General features: G+C 52.3%; 4 protein-coding genes across 5 annotated transcripts; 1 reads left to right on the forward strand and 3 right to left on the reverse strand.

Annotated features, from left to right (window-relative positions):
* Positions 1-14: 14 nt before the first annotated feature.
* Positions 15-1,254, reverse strand: ZNHIT2 (zinc finger HIT-type containing 2). The gene has a single exon (XM_081281038.1). The coding sequence runs from the start codon at positions 1,239-1,241 to the stop codon at positions 84-86; it is 1,158 nt and encodes a 385-aa protein (XP_081137164.1). The 5' UTR covers positions 1,242-1,254; the 3' UTR covers positions 15-83.
* A 3,913-nt stretch (positions 1,255-5,167) lies between these two features.
* FAU (FAU ubiquitin like and ribosomal protein S30 fusion) lies at positions 5,168-6,675 on the reverse strand. Its single transcript, XM_081280573.1, has 5 exons — positions 6,528-6,675; positions 6,190-6,272; positions 5,949-6,093; positions 5,505-5,560; positions 5,168-5,341 (listed from the first exon to the last, which is right to left on the reverse strand). The coding sequence occupies exons 2-5, from the start codon at positions 6,262-6,264 to the stop codon at positions 5,216-5,218; spliced, it is 402 nt and encodes a 133-aa protein (XP_081136699.1). The 5' UTR covers positions 6,265-6,272; positions 6,528-6,675; the 3' UTR covers positions 5,168-5,215.
* Positions 6,676-6,733: 58 nt separating this feature from the next.
* MRPL49 (mitochondrial ribosomal protein L49) lies at positions 6,734-10,732 on the forward strand. The gene is made up of 4 exons (XM_081275555.1): positions 6,734-6,879; positions 7,516-7,666; positions 8,492-8,616; positions 8,731-10,732. Exons 1-4 carry the CDS (start codon positions 6,802-6,804, stop codon positions 8,875-8,877), a joined length of 501 nt encoding a protein of 166 aa, XP_081131681.1. The 5' UTR covers positions 6,734-6,801; the 3' UTR covers positions 8,878-10,732.
* SYVN1 (synoviolin 1) lies at positions 9,940-17,129 on the reverse strand. Of its 2 annotated transcripts, none has more exons than XM_081275534.1 (16): positions 16,986-17,129; positions 15,984-16,132; positions 15,676-15,768; positions 15,435-15,587; positions 15,280-15,328; positions 14,758-14,861; positions 14,037-14,163; positions 13,844-13,943; positions 13,703-13,768; positions 13,491-13,607; positions 13,246-13,409; positions 12,852-12,980; positions 12,612-12,761; positions 12,339-12,525; positions 11,247-11,398; positions 9,940-11,174 (listed from the first exon to the last, which is right to left on the reverse strand). In XM_081275534.1, the coding sequence occupies exons 2-16, from the start codon at positions 16,113-16,115 to the stop codon at positions 11,068-11,070; spliced, it is 1,830 nt and encodes a 609-aa protein (XP_081131660.1). In that variant the 5' UTR covers positions 16,116-16,132; positions 16,986-17,129; the 3' UTR covers positions 9,940-11,067. The 2 variants fall into 2 exon arrangements, with proteins under 2 accessions (XP_081131660.1, XP_081131659.1); XM_081275533.1 differs by having other exon boundaries at positions 12,612-12,764.
* Positions 17,130-17,517: the final 388 nt, after the last annotated feature.

The raw sequence follows: 17,517 nt of genomic DNA on the forward strand, positions 1-17,517 counted from the left end.
GATAACAGCTGTCACTCAGAAATGGGCACTGTCCACATTTGGGCAGACCAGGCACAGCTTTATTAATAACAAGGGTCCCCAGATCAGCCAGGGAGCTCCTCAATGAGAGTCCTCGGTGCAGGTGGCACAGGGCCTCCCCAAAGGCGCTCTAGCTCCCCAGTGAGGGCTGCCACCTCCTCTGCTGCCACCGTGTGGGCTTGGTGGGCCCTGGTGCAGTCTAAAGCCAATGGTGTTAGGACAGCCTCATTTTCATTGGTCCAGGCCAGCAGAAATTGGCACTTCTTCCGGGCCCTGTAGAGGCGATCTCGCTCTTCTCTAGCCACAGCCTGTTTCCTGGCCCTGCCCAGAGTCTGCACTAGATGCCCCAATGCAGCCAGCGTGTAGCCTTTCTGGTTGGCGGGACCCTCACCCAGCAGGATGCGGGCGGCTTCTTGCATAGCACCCCGTGTACCCAGGGGCCCTGGTGGGTGCTCGCTGGTTTCTAGCACGCTGGCTGCAGCCAGCAGGGCTTCCTCCGCAGAAGCAAAGACTTGCTGGGCGCCCAGGGCTCCAGAAACGCCCAGCAGCGTGGCACAGAAGTCGGAGAGCAGCTCTTCGTCCCCGCCATGATAAAGGGCTAGAGTGTGCGCATAGGCGAACAGCACGTTGGGGAGCTGGAAGCGCACGAGCGGCGAGGGTGGGCAGCGACTGAGGCTGGCCAGCGCAGGGATGTGGGTGGGCACTGTGGGCCTGCAGGCCCTGGGGGCGTCTCCAGGAACTGGCTCCGCGGGGGCGGGTTCTAGCTCCACAGGTTCACTGCTGGAGACACCATCTAACTCCTCCAGAAGCCGCGGCCCGGCCCCATGGTCCCACCACCATGGCCGCCACGGAGGCAGCAGCTTCCCGGCCTCGCCGCGGCTCAGCAACCGCTCGAAGGCCGCCTTCTCTGCGGGTGCCAACTCTTCCCAGAGTCTGGAAAGGCCGCCGGGTGCCGGGCCAGTGCTCAGGCCTGCCTCCTCGGGGTCGTCCTCTGTCTCGCGTTGCTGGCGCAGCCGGCGTAGAGCACATGCTAGGCGGCTAGGCGAGGCGCTGCGGCCGCGGAGCTCTCTCAGCACCTGGTCACGGTAGAAGTCTTCGGCGCAGGCACCATGCGCCCGATAGCAGCGCAGCGAACAGTAGGGCACATTACAGCGTGGACAGGTGTAGCGCGCTGGCTGGGCCTCCCCGCCTGGGCAGAAACCGCACAGCCCGGCCGGCTCCATGGCAACTAGAGCAGCTAGCTAACAGCGAACGCGAGCACCCAAGCGCAGCCACTTCCGGCGCATCTTCAGTTACTTCCGCCTCTTTGCCAGGCCAAGGGAGCTTTCGGTTCGGCAAAGCTCGGAGGCTTCTCGGCAATTTCCGCCCACCATCATAAGCCAAGCCTCTCCCTTCTCTCAAGTAGCACTTTGGGCAGGCGCAGAAACCTAACGCAACTTACGAGCCCCGCCCACTACGGCGATGACGCACAAGATCAGAAAAATGCGCAGGCGAGCACTACGCTGGTCCTCGCTCGCCCCCTAGTGGTTGAGCAAACCCTGCCCCATCCCCGCCCCACAAATTTCCTAAAAGTGAAAAACAACTCTTCTATAAGAGCTGGCGGCATGGGCTGGAGTTGTGGCTCAGTGGTAGAGCGCCACAATAAAATAAATAAAGGTCCATTGACAACTAAAAATTAAAAAATAAAAAATACAAAGCTGGGGGCAGAAATCATCTATACTAAGCACCTACTTTGGGCCACTAATCGTGCCAGTTCTGTGGGAGATAAGATTCCTCTCTATACTGGAGGAACAGACATTTTGCTAGGGGACATAGACAATTTAAGGGGCAGTTAGAGTGGAAGAAAGGCCTAGACCTGGGTGTTGGGGGCATTGCTTTAAAAGAAGGCAATGTTTAACAAATATCTGAGCTTCTGTTCAATTCCTAACCTAAACCTGCTTCTTCCTTCATTAAATACTTTCTGATTAAATATCCAATAGTAGTCAGGCACTGTGAGGCCTGTAATCCCAACTGCTTGAGAGGCTGAGGCAGGATGATAGCAAGTTAGGGACCAGCCTGGACAATTTAGCAGGACCCAAAATAAACAATAAGGGCTGGGTATGTAGTTCACTATGTATATTATGTTTATATACACAAACACATACTCACAATATTTTTATACACATAAAATCTTCATTCACCTAATTCTGTTAAATGCAGACTCCATATTGAGGACCAAGAACAGAATGAGGATCAAAGAGATGAGATTCCTGTCCTAAACTTATCTTCTGGTGTAACAGAGATGATGAACCACAAACAACAACAATGAGGTGTTTTTGTTTGTTTTTGTTTTACATACTGAGGAATGAACTCAGGGGCACTTAACCACTGAATTGCATCCCCAGCACACCGCTCCTGCACCACACACATTTTTAAATTTTGAGAACAGAGTCTCAAGTTGCTGAGGCTGGCCTCAAACTTGTCATTCTCCTGCCTTAACCTTTTCAGTTGCTGGGATTACAGATATGTACCACCACATCTGGCTGAAAGATGAGGTCTTGATCTATGGTACCTATGAAATGTATCCTGGTTCTTTGGTCACTCTCACATTCATTCCCACATCCTGTCACTTCTGCCTCTGAAATATCTTACATCTATCTTGATATGTATCATTTATCTCCCTACAAAGACTTGGAGACTTGGATGGACCACCACTGATGGTCTAAGCTACCTGCCTCCTCATCAGAAAACAGTGCCTTAACTGTTTTCCTAACTTCCTCCAGAAAAAAAAAAAAAGCCTGAGAAATAGATTATAGGGCTGGGGATATAGCTCAGTGGTAGAGCATTTGCCTTGACTAGTCAAGGCCTGGTTTGATTTCCAGCACTGAAAAGTGAAAAACCCACAAGAATTTAGATCACAAATCAGATTACATCAGTCCCTTGCTTAAATCATCTTCATGACCCTCTGTTGCTTTTAGACTCAACCCCAGCTATGGTGTGAATCAAAACTCATGTTGAGACGGGCACTGTGGGCCACAACCATAATCCCAGCGGTTTGGGAGACTGAGGCTGGAGGATTGTGAGTTCAAAGTTAGTTTCACCAATTTAGCAAGGCCCTAAGCAATTTAGCAAGACCCTGTCTCTAAATAAAATATAAAAAACAGCTGGGGATGTGACTCTGCGGTTAACTGCACCTGGATTTACTCCCTTGTACCAAAGCAAACAAAACCAAAACAAAAAAACTCCACAAAAAACAAAAACAAACATGTTTAAATGTAATCCCTTTTGTGAGGCATTAAGAGGCAAAACCATTTAGAAGTGGTTAAGTCCAAGGTTCTACCTTAATGGATTGATCCATTCATGGATTAATGCAGTGTGGATAAAATAAAGGAGTTCTTTCCCGTGGCTAACAAGGTCCTGCAGAATCTGCTGCACTCATTAGACATCACTTCTGCTTCTACCCTTGGAAGCCTCTTGGCTGGAACTCTCCCCAGCTTAACACTTGATTGGTTATTTCAGGACTCACATCTTCTCCTCAGTGGTCTTCCTTAGGGATGCTCCTAAGTATGTCTATCCACAACTTCCCCCACACAACACCCACATTGCAGCAGTCTTTCTATGAGGCTATTAACACTTGTAATGAGTTTCCTCATATTTCCCCACACAAAAAATTTCAACTGTGGGCTGGGGACGAATGTCATTCAAGGGCAAGGACTTGAGAACTTGGATTCAATCCTCTACCAACCATAAAAAAAACAAACAACAACAACAAAAAACTGATAAATAGAAAGTCAGGGGCTGGGATTGTGGCTCAGTGGTAGAGTGCTCTCCTAGCACGGGCAGGACCCGGGTTCGGCCCTCAGCACCACATAAAAATAAAGGCATTATGTTGTATCCATCCACACCTAAAAATATAATATTTTTAAAAAGTTAGGGACTTTTTTTTTTCCCCAGTGCTGGGGATCAAACCCAGGGCCTTGAGCATATTATCCCAAACTCCCTACCACTGACCTACATTCCCAGTTTTTTTTTTTTAAATCACCATACATAATATTTTTTTTTAATCGAGAGAATTTTAATATTTATTTTTTAGTTTTCGGCGGACATAACACCTTTGTATGTGGTGCTGAGGATTGAACCCGGGCCACACGCGTGTCAGGTGAGTGCGCTACCACTTGAACCATATCCCCAGCCCCTTGGCTGTTCTTTACACAGCCTATATACCTACAATAAGCCAGGGGCTATGTAAGCATTTTATATCCTTTCACCTTCACAGCAACTCTCAAATGATGCAGAGACTAGATAAGTAATTCAAGGGCTGGGGCTGTAGTTCAGTGGTCGAGCAGTTGCCTAGCATGTATGAGGTACTGGGTTCGATCCTCAGGACCACATAAATAGTAAACATAAAAGAATGCTGTCTATCTACAACTCTTAAAAAAAAAAAATAAGTAGTTCAAGATCTGTCAAACAGTACTTGAAGAGGGAAAAAGAAAAAAACCCCAAAACTCCAAGTTCAGCAGTCTAAACCCAAGGGCTTTCCCCCATGGTATATTATATTAAGAACCAGCAGGTTCAAAAACAGATGAATGATGAGTGGGTCTCAGATATGCTGGAAGCCTTAGTTGCTAGGAGAGATCCTTAAATCAACTCTAGAAGAACTGTTTGGGAACATTTTATCTAATCATAGCATAATTAAATCATAATTAAATCAACAATTAGAAGTAAACAAGGTCACCCATCACCATGGTGCCAATGTAATCAAGCAATACTTTGCTGATTTCTAGTACTGAGGCACAGCAGGTTTCTTGTGTCCTGGACTTTAGTAAGGCCACAGCTAGTTCTAAGTTCAAAGAAAGACTAGATTGGCATTTCCTGACTTTATCTTCTACCCAAACCCCTTCCATACTGCCCTTTGCTGCCTCCATAAAAAATACCTCATCATGATTCCTGCTACCTTCTCTAGCTAGAAGATGTAAATTATTCAGAATGGGTAATTTCCCAACTCTTTATCTTAAGGACGGTCATCTGTGTCTGTCCTGTAGTTTACCATTTCTTCCTTCCAGATTATAGACTTCTGCCCTTACTGCCTCCAACCTCTGGAGGACAAATGACCACCCCTGAAAACCATACCTTTTCCTAACATCCTGCAAATTAAAATGAAACAATGAGCTGTCTGGACGAAGTGGCTTTATTAGAGAAAACAAAGATTACATAGGACTTAGGAGTTGGCATTGGGGCCTTTCTTCTTGCCAAAAGTGGGCACAACATTGACAAAGCGCCGGTTGTACTGCATCCGCCGCTTGGCACGGCCTGTCTTCTTCTTCTTCTTCTCCTGTTTGGCCACCTGGGAAAAAGGGCTGATCAGAACCTGGCTGACCTCTTACAAGCCTGGCACTCTTCCCTCAGGCTCTTCTCCAGGAAGGGACAAGACAAACAGGAACATCAAGGGTCTTGGATTAGCTGTGACAGTAAGACAAAGTCCAAACACCACAAATTTTCTCACTCACCTTGGGAGTTTGACCTCTTACTTTTCCAGCGCGGGCCAGAGAACCATGGACTTTACCTGTGGTGAGAAGGGAGAACAGCAGCAGGTTGAGACAAGTTTGGCCTTAACTGGAGTGAAACAAAGTCAGAGTTTTGACCTGTAATAACATTTTCTGGCTCTGGACTTTCAATAAGACTTGAAGAGCATCTTGGGGATCTGGTCTGACACCTTGATTTTAGTGGGGAAACTGAAGCCAGACAAAGGTCTGCCAGAAGAACTGCTGTCTGGCTCCTTCTCTCACACCTCTTGGAGTTCATTTAGAGGTGAACGGGAAAAATTTAGCTGGACTGAAGATCGTGGAAAACACTTCAGTGTCTTGCCAGAGAAACGATACCGAGCTGCCAAGACTATGTACCCTACACCCACTCATTTAAGGCAGTTCAAAAAGCCCTCCTCCCCCACTTACCTCCAAGCATGCGGCCGGCTACTTCCAAAGTGGTCAAGGCCTCCACTCCACACTGGCCCAGAGTAGCCTCATCCTCCAGCGGCGCGCCTGCCAGGAGCACGACTTGGTCTTCCGGGGCGATGCCCTCCAGTGAGGCTACATGAGCCTGCAGGAGAAGCAAGAATCGTGTGCATTCCCGCGGGTACGAGGGACAAGAGAACCAGAGGACGGGTAGAGTGCAAGCAGCTCCACGCAGACTTACCTTGATCTGGGCGACCGTCTCCTGGCCGGTTACTTCGAGGGTGTGTAGCTCTTGGGCGCGGACAAAGAGCTGCATGTCGGCGACTGAAATGAAAGGCTCGTGTGAGAAGAGGAAAAGCGTCCCAGGAACAAGGGAGTCAGGGAATGGGAAACCGAGCAGGACGAACGCGTCGGGACTGAGACAGGCGCGGCGTGTCAACGTGGGGGAGACCGGGCCTGCGAAGAAGCTCAGGCAGGGACTCGAGCCCGGGCCGTCATAGAGAAGCCCCTGCCCCTTGATTTCCCGGTGTCTTCAGACCCCGCGGCCGGCCTGCTACCAAGCCCTCGCCTAAGTCTTACCTGAGCCGCGGCCCGAGGTGCCGCTACCGTGAAGATGGAGTCGAGAAAGAGGAAGAAGCGAGGGCGCGCACGTCCTCACCGCCTGCTTCGTGCCACGTCACTACTGAGCGACCGCGCGGTCCTCTAATATTTGTACCGCTCATCACCATTCTAGCTCCGCCCCTTTACGCTACGCTCAGGCGTCCTTTCTTCGTGGGCTGTGCGAGCAGGTGGGTGGAGGGGGCGGGACTAGGCCGGTTGCGCGCGCAGAGGGCCAGTAAAGGGGCTGGTCAAGATGGCGGCGGCCGTGTTCCGGGCGTCGCTGCGGGGCTGGACCACTGGGGTCCTGCGGGGCTTCGGGCTGCGGCACCAGGTGAGAGCGCCGAGCTTGGAACTGAGGGAAGAGGGCTGAGTGCGCGGCTCACTGTTGTTCATTGTAACTCTGCAATCCGCATCTCTACATGGGTCCTTAGTTTTCCTACCCAATCGGTGGCACTTGTCTCGAAGGTAAATACAAGATTGAGGGGGAAAGCGGTAGATCCCGGAGGGCGCGTGAGGAATATGGGGTTTGGGTTGTGGATAAAAGAGAGCGCGGGGTAGTCGCGACTGGGGGTTACTGCCCACGACACTCGCTGCCTGGGTCCTGAGTTTTGAGCAGGGAATTGCCATTAGTTAAAGTACCTAGTCTAGAACTAGATTGTTTTAACAGAATGTGCAGAGACAACTTTTAAATACTGAAAAATGCCATAGTGGTCAATCTTACTGCTAATTGGCTTTTCAGAAGTACACAGTGTCATTTGAGTCCTGAGAGAGCATGCTGTTCAGAGTGCCTGAGTTTCTTTGTCCAGTCCTACCTACATCCTGCACACCGGGAAACTGAAGCTTGGTGCTTTCCGCCTCACACCTTTTATTTATGCTCTTCTCTCTGCTTGAAATGTTTCCGTTACTGTACTTAATAAAGTTCTCTGTTGTTGGGTAAGCCATGGAGAGATTGTTTGTTTTGCCTCAGAGCCAGACCCAGGGGCCACCTGATTACCCCAGCTTCGTGGAATCTGTGGATGAGTATCACTTCGTGGAGCGCCTGTTACCTCCAACCAGCATCCCACAGCCCCCAAAGCATGAACATTATCCCACCCCTAGTGGCTGGCAGCCTCCCAGAGGTGAGGTGGTTTGAAGGCTGATGGGGAGCATCTCCCTCCCCAGTGGCTTCAGGACTCATGTAGAAATCCTTTAGGATTAGCATTGGTTAGTGCCCAAGTAAGGGCTCAGGAGTGGAGCTGTCCATTCACGGGTACCCATCCATCCACACTGTTGGGATGGAGTCTTTCCACCTGGGGGAAAAAAATGAAGCATAGAGAGAAAACCAAGTGTTTGAACTGATATTCTCCCCCAGCAGACTATGTACCATAATTGAGAACACAGCTTGGGAGTCAGGCAGTTTAGGGTTTGAATTTCATACTGCTGTTCATTGCTGGTATGATCTTGAGTTAATCATTTCTCCCAACCTCAATTTCAGCAAAATAGAGATAATTTTCTCAGCACATAAAACACTTAGTGGAAAGCCCAGCATATGGTAGGTGTTTGTAAGTCCTTTGTTCCAGAGATTGATTTTGGCCACCCTGACCCAGTGGAAAAGGGCACGGATTACCTGAGAGGGGACCCAAAGATCCAGGGAGGCATGACCCTGACTTCATTTATTTCTTGCCATTAGTTAAAGTACCTAATCTAGAACTAGACTGTTTTAACAGAATGGTGGGAATCCCAGCCCTGGTCCCTGCTCCATTCCAAACCACTTACATGATACCATGATAAACAATTTGGTCCTGACTATAAACTGAAGGAAAGAGATGCCCTGATATGAAGTCTGTAGTTGGCTTGGTCCAATTGGTTGCAATAACCCTCTGCTGATTTTGTGAGGGGAAGGGCCTTGACTGTTGTTGGGTGAGGCCTAGAATGAATGGCTTATCAGTATCCATTACTGACAGATCCCCCACCCAACCTGCCCTACTTTGTACGGCGCTCTCGAATGCACAACATCCCTGTCTACAAGGACATCACACATGGCAACCGCCAAATGACTGTGATCCGGAAAGTGGAGGGGGATATCTGGGTAAGTGTGTAGGGAAGGGGTGGTAGCAGGGTGTGGTTCTGTACTTTTGGGGGCTAAAGGGACAGTAGTCTGAGATGGACTATTGATCAGACCCGATTTATCATCTTTTCCCAGGCCCTACAGAAGGATGTGGAAGATTTTCTGAGCCCACTGCTGGGGAAGACACCTATCACCCAGGTTAATGAGGTGACTGGTACCCTTCGAGTCAAGGGCTACTTTGATGAGCAGCTTAAAGCCTGGCTCCTTGAGAAGGGCTTCTGAAGCCTCCTGAGCAACCTGCATGGCATAGTTCCCCCACAGACTGGAGTTCAGGGGACCTTGGGAGTTGAAGTGTATTGGAACCCCTGGGACAGGATACAAAAATCAGGGTTAAGGGCTTGGACAGGGCAGAGTATAAGGGCTAAAAGGCTGTGGGGCCAGGCCTTTCTTACATAAAGAGGGAAACAGGTCCCTATGCACAGGTGTCCATTAGGGGAAAGCTCTCAAGCATGAGAGACCCACCTTGAACCACCAAGCTAGGAGAGGACATTATCTGCTGTCCTTCCCCTCACTGTGGCCTGTTACTTGGGGCTGGAAATGACAGCGCAACCCCCTTTGAGGGAGGGTTCACAGGGCAGAGCCTTTGGGCACATCCTTCCTCAGCCCTCTGGGAGCTCACTGCTAGGAGCATTCCTGAACCTTTGCTGTAGATCAGACCTGGCTTGGTCCTGGAGGGTTTGTAAAACACTGTTGACTTCAGCACAGGGTCCTAAGAAAAGCCTTAAGTTCAAGTGCATTGCTGGGCACCAGAGCATAGATAGCCATGTAGCCCAGGGAGAGGTGGGAATCCCAGCCCTGGTCCCTGCTCCATTCCAAACCACTTAGACTTAACTGGGTTTCCAGCTCTAAGAAGTCAAGTGATTAGCTTTGGCTGGCCTGGCCAGGCCATAAGATGGTACTTAGCAGCTCCTCGCAGTCTGGCCCAAACCCATCCTCCCAGCCTGTTGACCTGCAGGCAGGAAGTTGCAGGCCTTTCACTCCTGTGAGTGGTCCACCCATAGTCAACTAGCCTTCACACTTTCCCTACCCTGGAGTCACCCAGGTCAAAGACCTGAGGTTTCTCCCCTTCCCTCAAACTGGCTAAGACCGTGTTTGGATCCTGGCTCTTGGTCTCTGACCCAAGGTAGGGTACCGATTTCTTTCTGGGGCTCAGTTTCTCCATATGCAAATGGGTATGTGTTTATAGTTGTCAAGTGTCTACTCCTGGAAATTACAGACCATTATCAAGTCCATAGTCTTGGTAAGAAAAAGGAGCCCAACCCTGATCCTGACATAAGCCCCACCAGTCATTAATGCAAGTTTTTATTTGGCCGTATATACAATTTAAGCTATTAAAATTTTTACAATATTTACAAATTAAATAATCATCTGAAACTGTCTCCAGCAACTCTTGTAACACAAACCAAGGGGAAGAAAGACAGGGACAGGCAGGCCTTGGCTCCTGTGGTCCCTGCCTGGCCCAGAGCCTGTTCTAAAGTGGAGAGGAGGAGCTGCACTTCTGGCTCCTCTTTCCTGGGGATGGGCATTCAAATTCAAAAGATAAAATTTAAGCCAAAAGCCACCAGGTAAGGTAGTAGTTCCAATCCTTCTGAACTTAAGAATCTTAAGTTCTGCAAGGTGAGAAGTGGCCTTCCTTGGATTCTGGGTTGCAGTGGTTAAGGAGCAGCACACTAGCCCTCAGCCCGGCTGTGGCTGGACAGTGGCTACAGGGTGAGACTGAGGCAGCCTCACCTAAGAGAAGCTGCAGGGGAAAGGGCCTGGGGGAGGGGCAGGGCAGGGTCCCTCAGTGCTGCCCGCCTGCCCCCCACCCCCAGGCACTCCTTTCCCTGAGTTGTGTGGTTGCCAGTAAGACGTGGAAATGCCACAGGGCACAGGGGGCATAGCCACCACCACAAAGGGGCTTCTGGGGGAGATCAGGATAAGAAAAGGAAATTTGTACCAGTCTTGGCAGGAGGGCCAGGGCAAGTTCCTGGCCTGCCTCCAGCCCCTCTGGGGTCCACACTTGGGTATGGGAACTAATACTGTTCGGCACTGCAGTGTGACCCCGTGTACAAGTAGGGCTTGGAGGGGCTGCCCCTTCTCCCAGAAATGGATGGGAAAGAAGGGGGTTCTCAGAGGCTGAGCCTTTTGCCTTCACAGCTCCAGCTATGCCCCAGCAAAACACAGGGCTGAAGAGGTGGCAAGGAATGCTGAAGTTGACCCAGCATCCCCATGCCTGCCTGGGCCTCAGGGCTGGATTCTTGGACTGGGAACTCAGCCTCTTTCCACTTGGCCTCAGGGATGCCTCCTCCTCTTTCTCAGAGCTGGGGTTACTACTCCCTGGTGCAGAGAGGGAGCTGGCACTTGGTGGCAGGACTTGTTCCAGCGAGGGCTGCTCAAAAGAGCGGGGACAGGGTGAGGACAGGGACAGTGTCAGTGGGCAACAGGGGACTCCAACTTTTGTAGGCGGCGACGGCGGAGCTCTGCAGCATCAGGCTCTCCATCTTCAGGCAGCTCCTCGGCACCCACTGACTCAGGAGCTGAGGATAGAGAAGTCAGAAGTGGAACCCGGAGAAGCCCCAGCCATATCCCTAAAGGCTGATCAAACCTACCTGGAGGCTTTTCATTTTCAGGGGCTGGTGGGGAGGCTCCTGGAGATGGGGTGGTAGCCTCAGAGCTGGGGATGCTGGTAGAGGAGGCAGGAGCGACCACTGGAGAGGCAGTCTCTTCAGCAGGGTTGACAGAAGTGGCAGGCCGGGGGGGCCTAGGGACGGGACAGAAAGTAGATCCAGCCTTGGTAACCTAGCTTAGGCAGATTGTTCTGTTCTTGTCAAGCCTTACAGGACAGTCTAGGACAATGTGCCCCTGTGACTATCAGGCACAAAGGAACACACTTGGAATGGATGCTCCTGTGGAGTGACTCAAAGGCCACAAAGTGTTCTCAAAACACTTGGAGGTGGACTGCTGACCCATCTCTCGTTTTCCCCTGCAGTCTCTGCTCAGGGGCATCAGGACTTCACAGGGCATTTGCTGAATAATCACAAAGTGCTAAAGTCTTAACTCTGGCTTCCCTCCAAGCCTGTGTTGTCACTGTTAGGTGCAAGGCACTTGGTACGTGTCACCTCTGTAAACAGGAACTCCACTATTCTCTTGAGGTGAAGGAGATCACAAAGCAAGTAAACAATGGGACTAGCACTTGAATTCAGATCAGGCTGACTACAAGTGACTTAATTTTTCCTTTTTTTGTAGTGCTGGGGATGGAACCCAGGACTTGGTACATACCGGGCAGGTGCTCTACCAATCCGCCATGTACCCAGCACTCTCCCCCAAGTAACTTTGCATTAACTGTTTCTTCAATTCAGGGGCAATTCTTAGTGTCAGTAAGGTATTAGGTGATGAGCTAAAGCTAGGAATAATTTGAGTTTAGAAAAATATAAAGGAGTAAGATTCAAGGTCAGCTCACTAATAAGCATCACTCTTTCTTAGCTCCAGATGTGCTTCTGGAGTGGGAGGATAAAGGCACTGGGAGTAACGCCCAGAGACCCTGAGAATGTCTGGAGATAGGTGACCTGAGTAAGTAGGTATTATGGGGTATCAAGGGAGTCATGCCAAGAACAACGGTGAGGGACCTTTTCTTGGCAACTACATAGCTCCCCACTTTCTTGCAAACACTCTGTGGCCCCCATATCCCCATGTAGACATACCCCAAAGAGGCCAGCACAGTGAGATACTGGTTGATTTGCAGCATGGCGGCGTCGAGCAGAGTGTGGATGTTGCGCAGGCTCTGCAGCCGGGCCTCCAGGTGCTGCCGCTCATGGCCCTCCAGAGCCCGCAGTTCCTCTGGGGTCAGCCCAGCAAAGCCCGCAGGGGGCACAGGCATGGGGGGGAAGGCTGGAAGAGGTGGAGGCTCAGTTTGGCTACCTGGGCCTGATACCCCCTACACCTTCTAGAACATCCCAGAGGGTGGTCCAACTTACCAAAGGGTGGCGGCAGGGGCATACCCATCCAGGGAGGAGGGAAGGGGAAGCCTGGGGCAGGGCTAGCCTCTGGGGCAGAGCCAGGTGCTGGGGCAGGGGCACCCATGCCAGCAGCTGTAGTTGTAGCTGCTCCACTGGGCCGAGAAAGGGCTGCTGAAGTACAGAATGAGAAATCAGTGCTGTGGGGTCTCTGGATCCATTCCTGCCACCCTGCAGCTGCTGCAGTACCCAAAGGCTCACCTGCACTGGTGGATGGAGGGGCTGCAGCCTCTCCGGAGCTTGGGGGAGGTGGGACAGGTGGGAAGGGACCCATGGGGGGCCACAGCGGGAACATGCCTGGAGGAAAAGGAGGCAGGAGGCCCTGGGGGACTGCAGAGAGAAGACAGGATGGTAAGAAGACCACTGAACTGATATTGACCCCACTCCCAAACAGGGAGCTTGGCTACTGGGAGCTGTGTCCTCTGCTCACAGAGGCCTGAGCTCAGCACTGGTTACAGTGATTGCAATAATTTATTTCTCATCTTTTCATCCTCTCTGGCCCAGACTTGGAGGGCAGAGACTTGGATTCCCCAGCATCTCCCATTCCCAGCTCTGGGAAAGTACCCAACATATGGCCAAATGAAGGGATACTTACAATTAGGGGGCTGAGGCAGGAGTGGTGGGGGATGAGGGGCAGGGGGTGGCCCCTGATCCGCAGGCTCAGGAGGTGGTGGTGACTGGGCTGGCAGAGATGCTCTTAGGACATCCATTCGGCAGGTAGGGCAGGTCTGCTGTCGCTGGAACCAGGAGCGCAGGCAGCTAGGGATCAAGACCAGGTAGTGGTCAGCAGGTCTCCAGGGGCCTGTGATCTGATGTACAGGTTCCCAGGACCCCTCCCACCTGGTGTGGAAGATGTGGTTGCAGGGCAGCCTCTTGGCACCAGTCACCATTTCTTCTCGGCAGATGATACAGACATTGTCCATTGCCTGAAGTTCCTCAGGAGTGGCATCTGGATACCTGGTTAGGATGGCAGAGCATGTGTCAGAACCAGAGCTAAAAGCAAGGTGACCTGGGACAGTGTTTGGGAGAGAACCTGGGACAAGCCCACTTACAGTGTGTTCATGTTGCGGATGGCTCGGCGGGACATGATGGCGTCTGTCACAGCTTTCTTGAACTGCCTGAAACAACAGTCAGTAAATGCAGGGAGCGGGAGGGATCAGGTTAGGAGACTAAAGGGACAGGGTTGGGCTCACCTCATGGCCAGGTACATGGGTCGGATGGCAAAGAGCGGGAAGGTGTGCACCTTGATCATGATGGTCATGAAGGCCATGTACAGCAGAACCTTGATAAAGCCTGGGGGTAAGGATGCAGAGACCTGGTCACAGGGTCTGGCAGGTAGAATAGGAGATGCTGGTCTGGGTCAGGAGAGGTCCAGGCTGCCCTCACCTGTGAACAGCTCTGTGTAGAGCATGTACACAGCTTTATTGTCCCAGGGGTTCTCGCTCTGGAGGTCCACGGAGTGTAGCACATACTTGATGAAGATGGTGAGCACCATTGTCATCAGGATGGCATACTGGAGGGAGAGGGGCACGAGGGGGATGTAAACACCAGCTCCCCTTGATCCAGCCATGCTCTGCAGTGCCAGGGCCCCAGCACAGCAGGGTGCCGTGTTACCAGCACAGGATCTGAACACAGCTGGTCTTCCCAGCTCCCCAACTCACTATGACTTCAGGCAGTTCACTCAACCTCAACTTGCTCATCTGTAAAATGCAGAATTAACTATTTATTTATAGCAGCGTTGTCTTGCTGATTAAGAAATGCAGGTCAGGGGCTCAGCACAAGACTGGTATACAGTGGACACTCGGCAAATGCTGACACGCCTCCCCAGTAGCCCATCCAGCTAATTCTCTCCTGTCCATCCACCTATGCAGAGCCAACTCTAGCATCAGCCTCCAGGAAAACTTCCCTGAGCCCAGGTCAGGCCTTGTCTGCAACCTCTTTTGTGCCCTCCTGCCATCAACTAGGAGTGTATGAAGGGTACCATGACTGACTGATCACTGTTCGCTGGTGGCCACACAATAGGTGCTCAGTAAGGGTCTGTTGGGTTACTCAGTAACATGCAGTGCCACCTTGGACTTGTCTCCCCAAACTCCCAAGCCAGTTTTACCTCAAAGCCAAACACCAGCTGCACAGAGGCCCCACGGGTCAGGATGCTGTGATAAGCGTGGCTGACGAAGAGGAAGTCCAGGATACCCAGGAGGAACATAAGGGCTGTGGGGACCCCCAAATGGGGTAGGGTAGGATTAGCCCAGGGCCTGATAGCAACTTCTGCTCTAGGACAACCCCACCTTCAAGCCCACCATGGCCCAGCCATCTAGTCAGGTGGACACACTCCACTGATCTCAGCCCTCTGGGAACTCTAGTTTTGCCATGGCAGTGGGTTGTTGGGGCAGCCTCCAGGTGAGGAGGCACAAAGATAAGGCCCAGCAGTTAAGAAGCCCTGGAGTGGAACAGGGCACAGACGATGCAAATTAACTTCCTAAATTATCTTTCCTGTACAGCTGCAGGCTGAGGGGTGGCTTGTGCTCTGGGGTACAGGTCCATGGCTAGTGACTTTTCACCTTCCATTCCTTTATGGTTCCTGTCCTCCCTCCAGCTCCCTCCCTTCCCTTCCACAGATCTCACTCACAGACAATTCGGCAGTGAAAGAGCCAGGAGATATTGGGGCTGCGTTCCATCTAAAGCAGAGCAGAGTGGACCCATCAGGAAGGCCGGAGTCCTCCCATATGCCCAATCCAGCCCTCACTGCTCCATAAGCCTGCCCACTGGCCACTCCCAACTCACAAAGTCCACACGGTCCTCGGCCAGCCAGTGGAAACATTTGAGAAAGAGGAGGAGGGTGAAGAGTGCAACAAAGCGAGGGCTGAAGTCATCCCGAAAAACGGTGAAGGCCAGACAAGTCTCAGTAACAGCATACCAGGAACGCTCCAGAAGGTGCTAGGGGTTGGGCAGGGGATGATGTGGAATCCAGACATTCTGCTTGCCCAACACCCTGCCCCTCATCTTTGAACCACCAACATCTTACCTCCATCTCTGCTGCCCTCAGCTGCCCAAAGAACACCTTGCCCATCACCTTGCCCAAAAGGAAGACAAGGACGAAGGCCTGGATGTACAGGACCTAGGAGTGGGGAAAGGCTATGGTTTGGGGTCACTTTCTGCTTTTCTCTGCCTGGAGCTCATCATTCAGGAATCTCCCCAAGTCTTCACCAGTTTATTTAAACTTAGGCAACTAGTGGCTACTTCTCCCCTACTGACCTGTAGCCCCGCCTCTGCCCTAGGCAGACTCCTCCTTCCCTCCCAGGGAGTTCTGCCCTCCCTGAGCCCTGAACTCACTGCCATGCTGGGGCTGGACTTGGTCAAGTACACCACAGTGGGGTAGAACTGGTGTTTGAGGTAGTAGGCATGAGCCACCACGGCCCCGGTCAGCGCCAGGCTGGCCGCCATCATCACTGCGGTGCGGAACATTGCCCTGGCCCGCAGACCTGCGTGGGGAAAGGAAAGACAATAACGTGTATTGCCCATCCTATGCAAATCTAGCATAGTGCCTGGCACAACGTCAACGGGAGAAAGAGGGTAAAATCTCACTTCACTCTCACAACCATCAGATCAAGAAAAGCAAATGTGTCCCGTTTCCCCATTTCACAAATAAGAAACTGAGCCTCAAAGGGGTTAAGCGATCACACATATGAAACCTGGGTCAGTCTAGTTTCAGATCTAGGGCTCTTTCCACGCTGCCTGCCAAGCCGCCGCCTCCTCTGGGGAGGCAATGAGGAAAAGAAGCATTGTTGGAGGGCCAGTGGGGGGTGGGGTGGGGGACTGCCACCGCTGACCCTAGGGTGAAGGTGCTGGGGTTTGTGGCAAAAGCAAAAATCTGCTCCAGGGGCGGGAACGCTCGGCCTAGACTGGGCGAAGCAAAGCCGCAGAGGGGCACAGCCCGGGGAGGCAGCAGTGCGGGTGACAGCTGTGCCAGGGTGGTCAGTGCGGACGCGCGCCCCGCGGGAGCGGGCGGGGTACGTCAGCCTGGAACCCTGGCGCCCCCCAACCCCCGAGCTGTATCAACTCGGGGCACTAAGAAACGGCCGACCAGCAGGGTGCAGTGCGGGACAGAGGGACTCGGGTCAGCTTCGCAGCCGCGCACCTGTGAGCGCCAGGAGTTGTGAGCGTCGCAGGCGGGGCCCAGCTTCCGTGGCCGCGCCGGCGACTGAGGTCTACGGCCAGCTGACAGGCCGAAAGCAGGCGGCGGGACTGAGGGGACGAGCCGATCCCGGTGACCTTAACAGGAAGGTCTTGGTCCCGACCCCAACCACATCCCGGGGCCCACTTCACTTCACTCACCAGGAGCCCAGCGCCGCGAGCCCGCTCAATCTCCGCGACTGCGGCAGCCGCTCGGGTTAACAACACTCCCCACCCCCTGCGAACCGGAACTTCGGGGGTAAGACACCTCACTTCCGGCGGCGCGGGGCGCGGCGTGGACCGTACCAAGTGTGCCCTTCGTTTGCTCCCACCGCGCGTCTTGCGTGGTGCTGGGAGCAGAGATTTTGCCGCCGTTTCGGGGATTTGTGCCTACCGAATAGGGCTAAGCAAGGGGTGAGAGAGGTGGCCGGAGCGGAAGAGGGTAACGGAAGAGGTTGTCCCCCTACCTACTAGTCACAGATGGTACGGTCTCTACCGCTGGGTGGACTCAACCCAGTCCGGAGTCGGGCTCTCAGAGCCACTGGAAGGTGGAGCATTTTGCAGGCCGTGCCACTTGGAGGGGGTAGTGAACAAGGGAAAGGCTATACAGTAGGCCTAAGAGAAATAAAATGTCTTAGCGCCTCGTTCCAGGAATATCACAACAGTCTGACAAATAAGGTGCTTTCTGGGAAAA

Source organism: Spermophilus citellus, assembly GCF_964194105.1.
Source record: "Spermophilus citellus genome assembly, chromosome: 2".
NCBI lineage: Eukaryota > Metazoa > Chordata > Mammalia > Rodentia > Sciuridae > Spermophilus > Spermophilus citellus.

Coding starts and splice junctions, on each gene's coding strand:
- ZNHIT2 (XM_081281038.1), bottom strand. CDS start 1,241: ATGGAGCCGGCCGGGCTGTGCGGTTTCTGCCCAGGCGGGGAGGCCCAG.
- FAU (XM_081280573.1), bottom strand. CDS start 6,264: ATGCAGCTCTTTGTCCGCGCCCAAGAGCTACACACCCTCGAAGTAACC. Junction 6,094..6,189: donor AGACGGTCGCCCAGATCAAG/GTAAGTCTGCGT, acceptor CTTCTCCTGCAG/GCTCATGTAGCCTCACTGGA. Junction 5,342..5,504: donor TAAGAGGTCAAACTCCCAAG/GTGAGTGAGAAA, acceptor CCTTTTTCCCAG/GTGGCCAAACAGGAGAAGAA.
- MRPL49 (XM_081275555.1), top strand. CDS start 6,802: ATGGCGGCGGCCGTGTTCCGGGCGTCGCTGCGGGGCTGGACCACTGGG. Junction 6,880..7,515: donor GCTTCGGGCTGCGGCACCAG/GTGAGAGCGCCG, acceptor GTTTTGCCTCAG/AGCCAGACCCAGGGGCCACC. Junction 8,617..8,730: donor AAGTGGAGGGGGATATCTGG/GTAAGTGTGTAG, acceptor ATCTTTTCCCAG/GCCCTACAGAAGGATGTGGA.
- SYVN1 (XM_081275533.1), bottom strand. CDS start 16,115: ATGTTCCGCACCGCAGTGATGATGGCGGCCAGCCTGGCGCTGACCGGG. Junction 13,608..13,702: donor ATCCGCAACATGAACACACT/GTAAGTGGGCTT, acceptor CATCCTAACCAG/GTATCCAGATGCCACTCCTG. Junction 11,175..11,246: donor TGAAAATGAAAAGCCTCCAG/GTAGGTTTGATC, acceptor CTCTATCCTCAG/CTCCTGAGTCAGTGGGTGCC.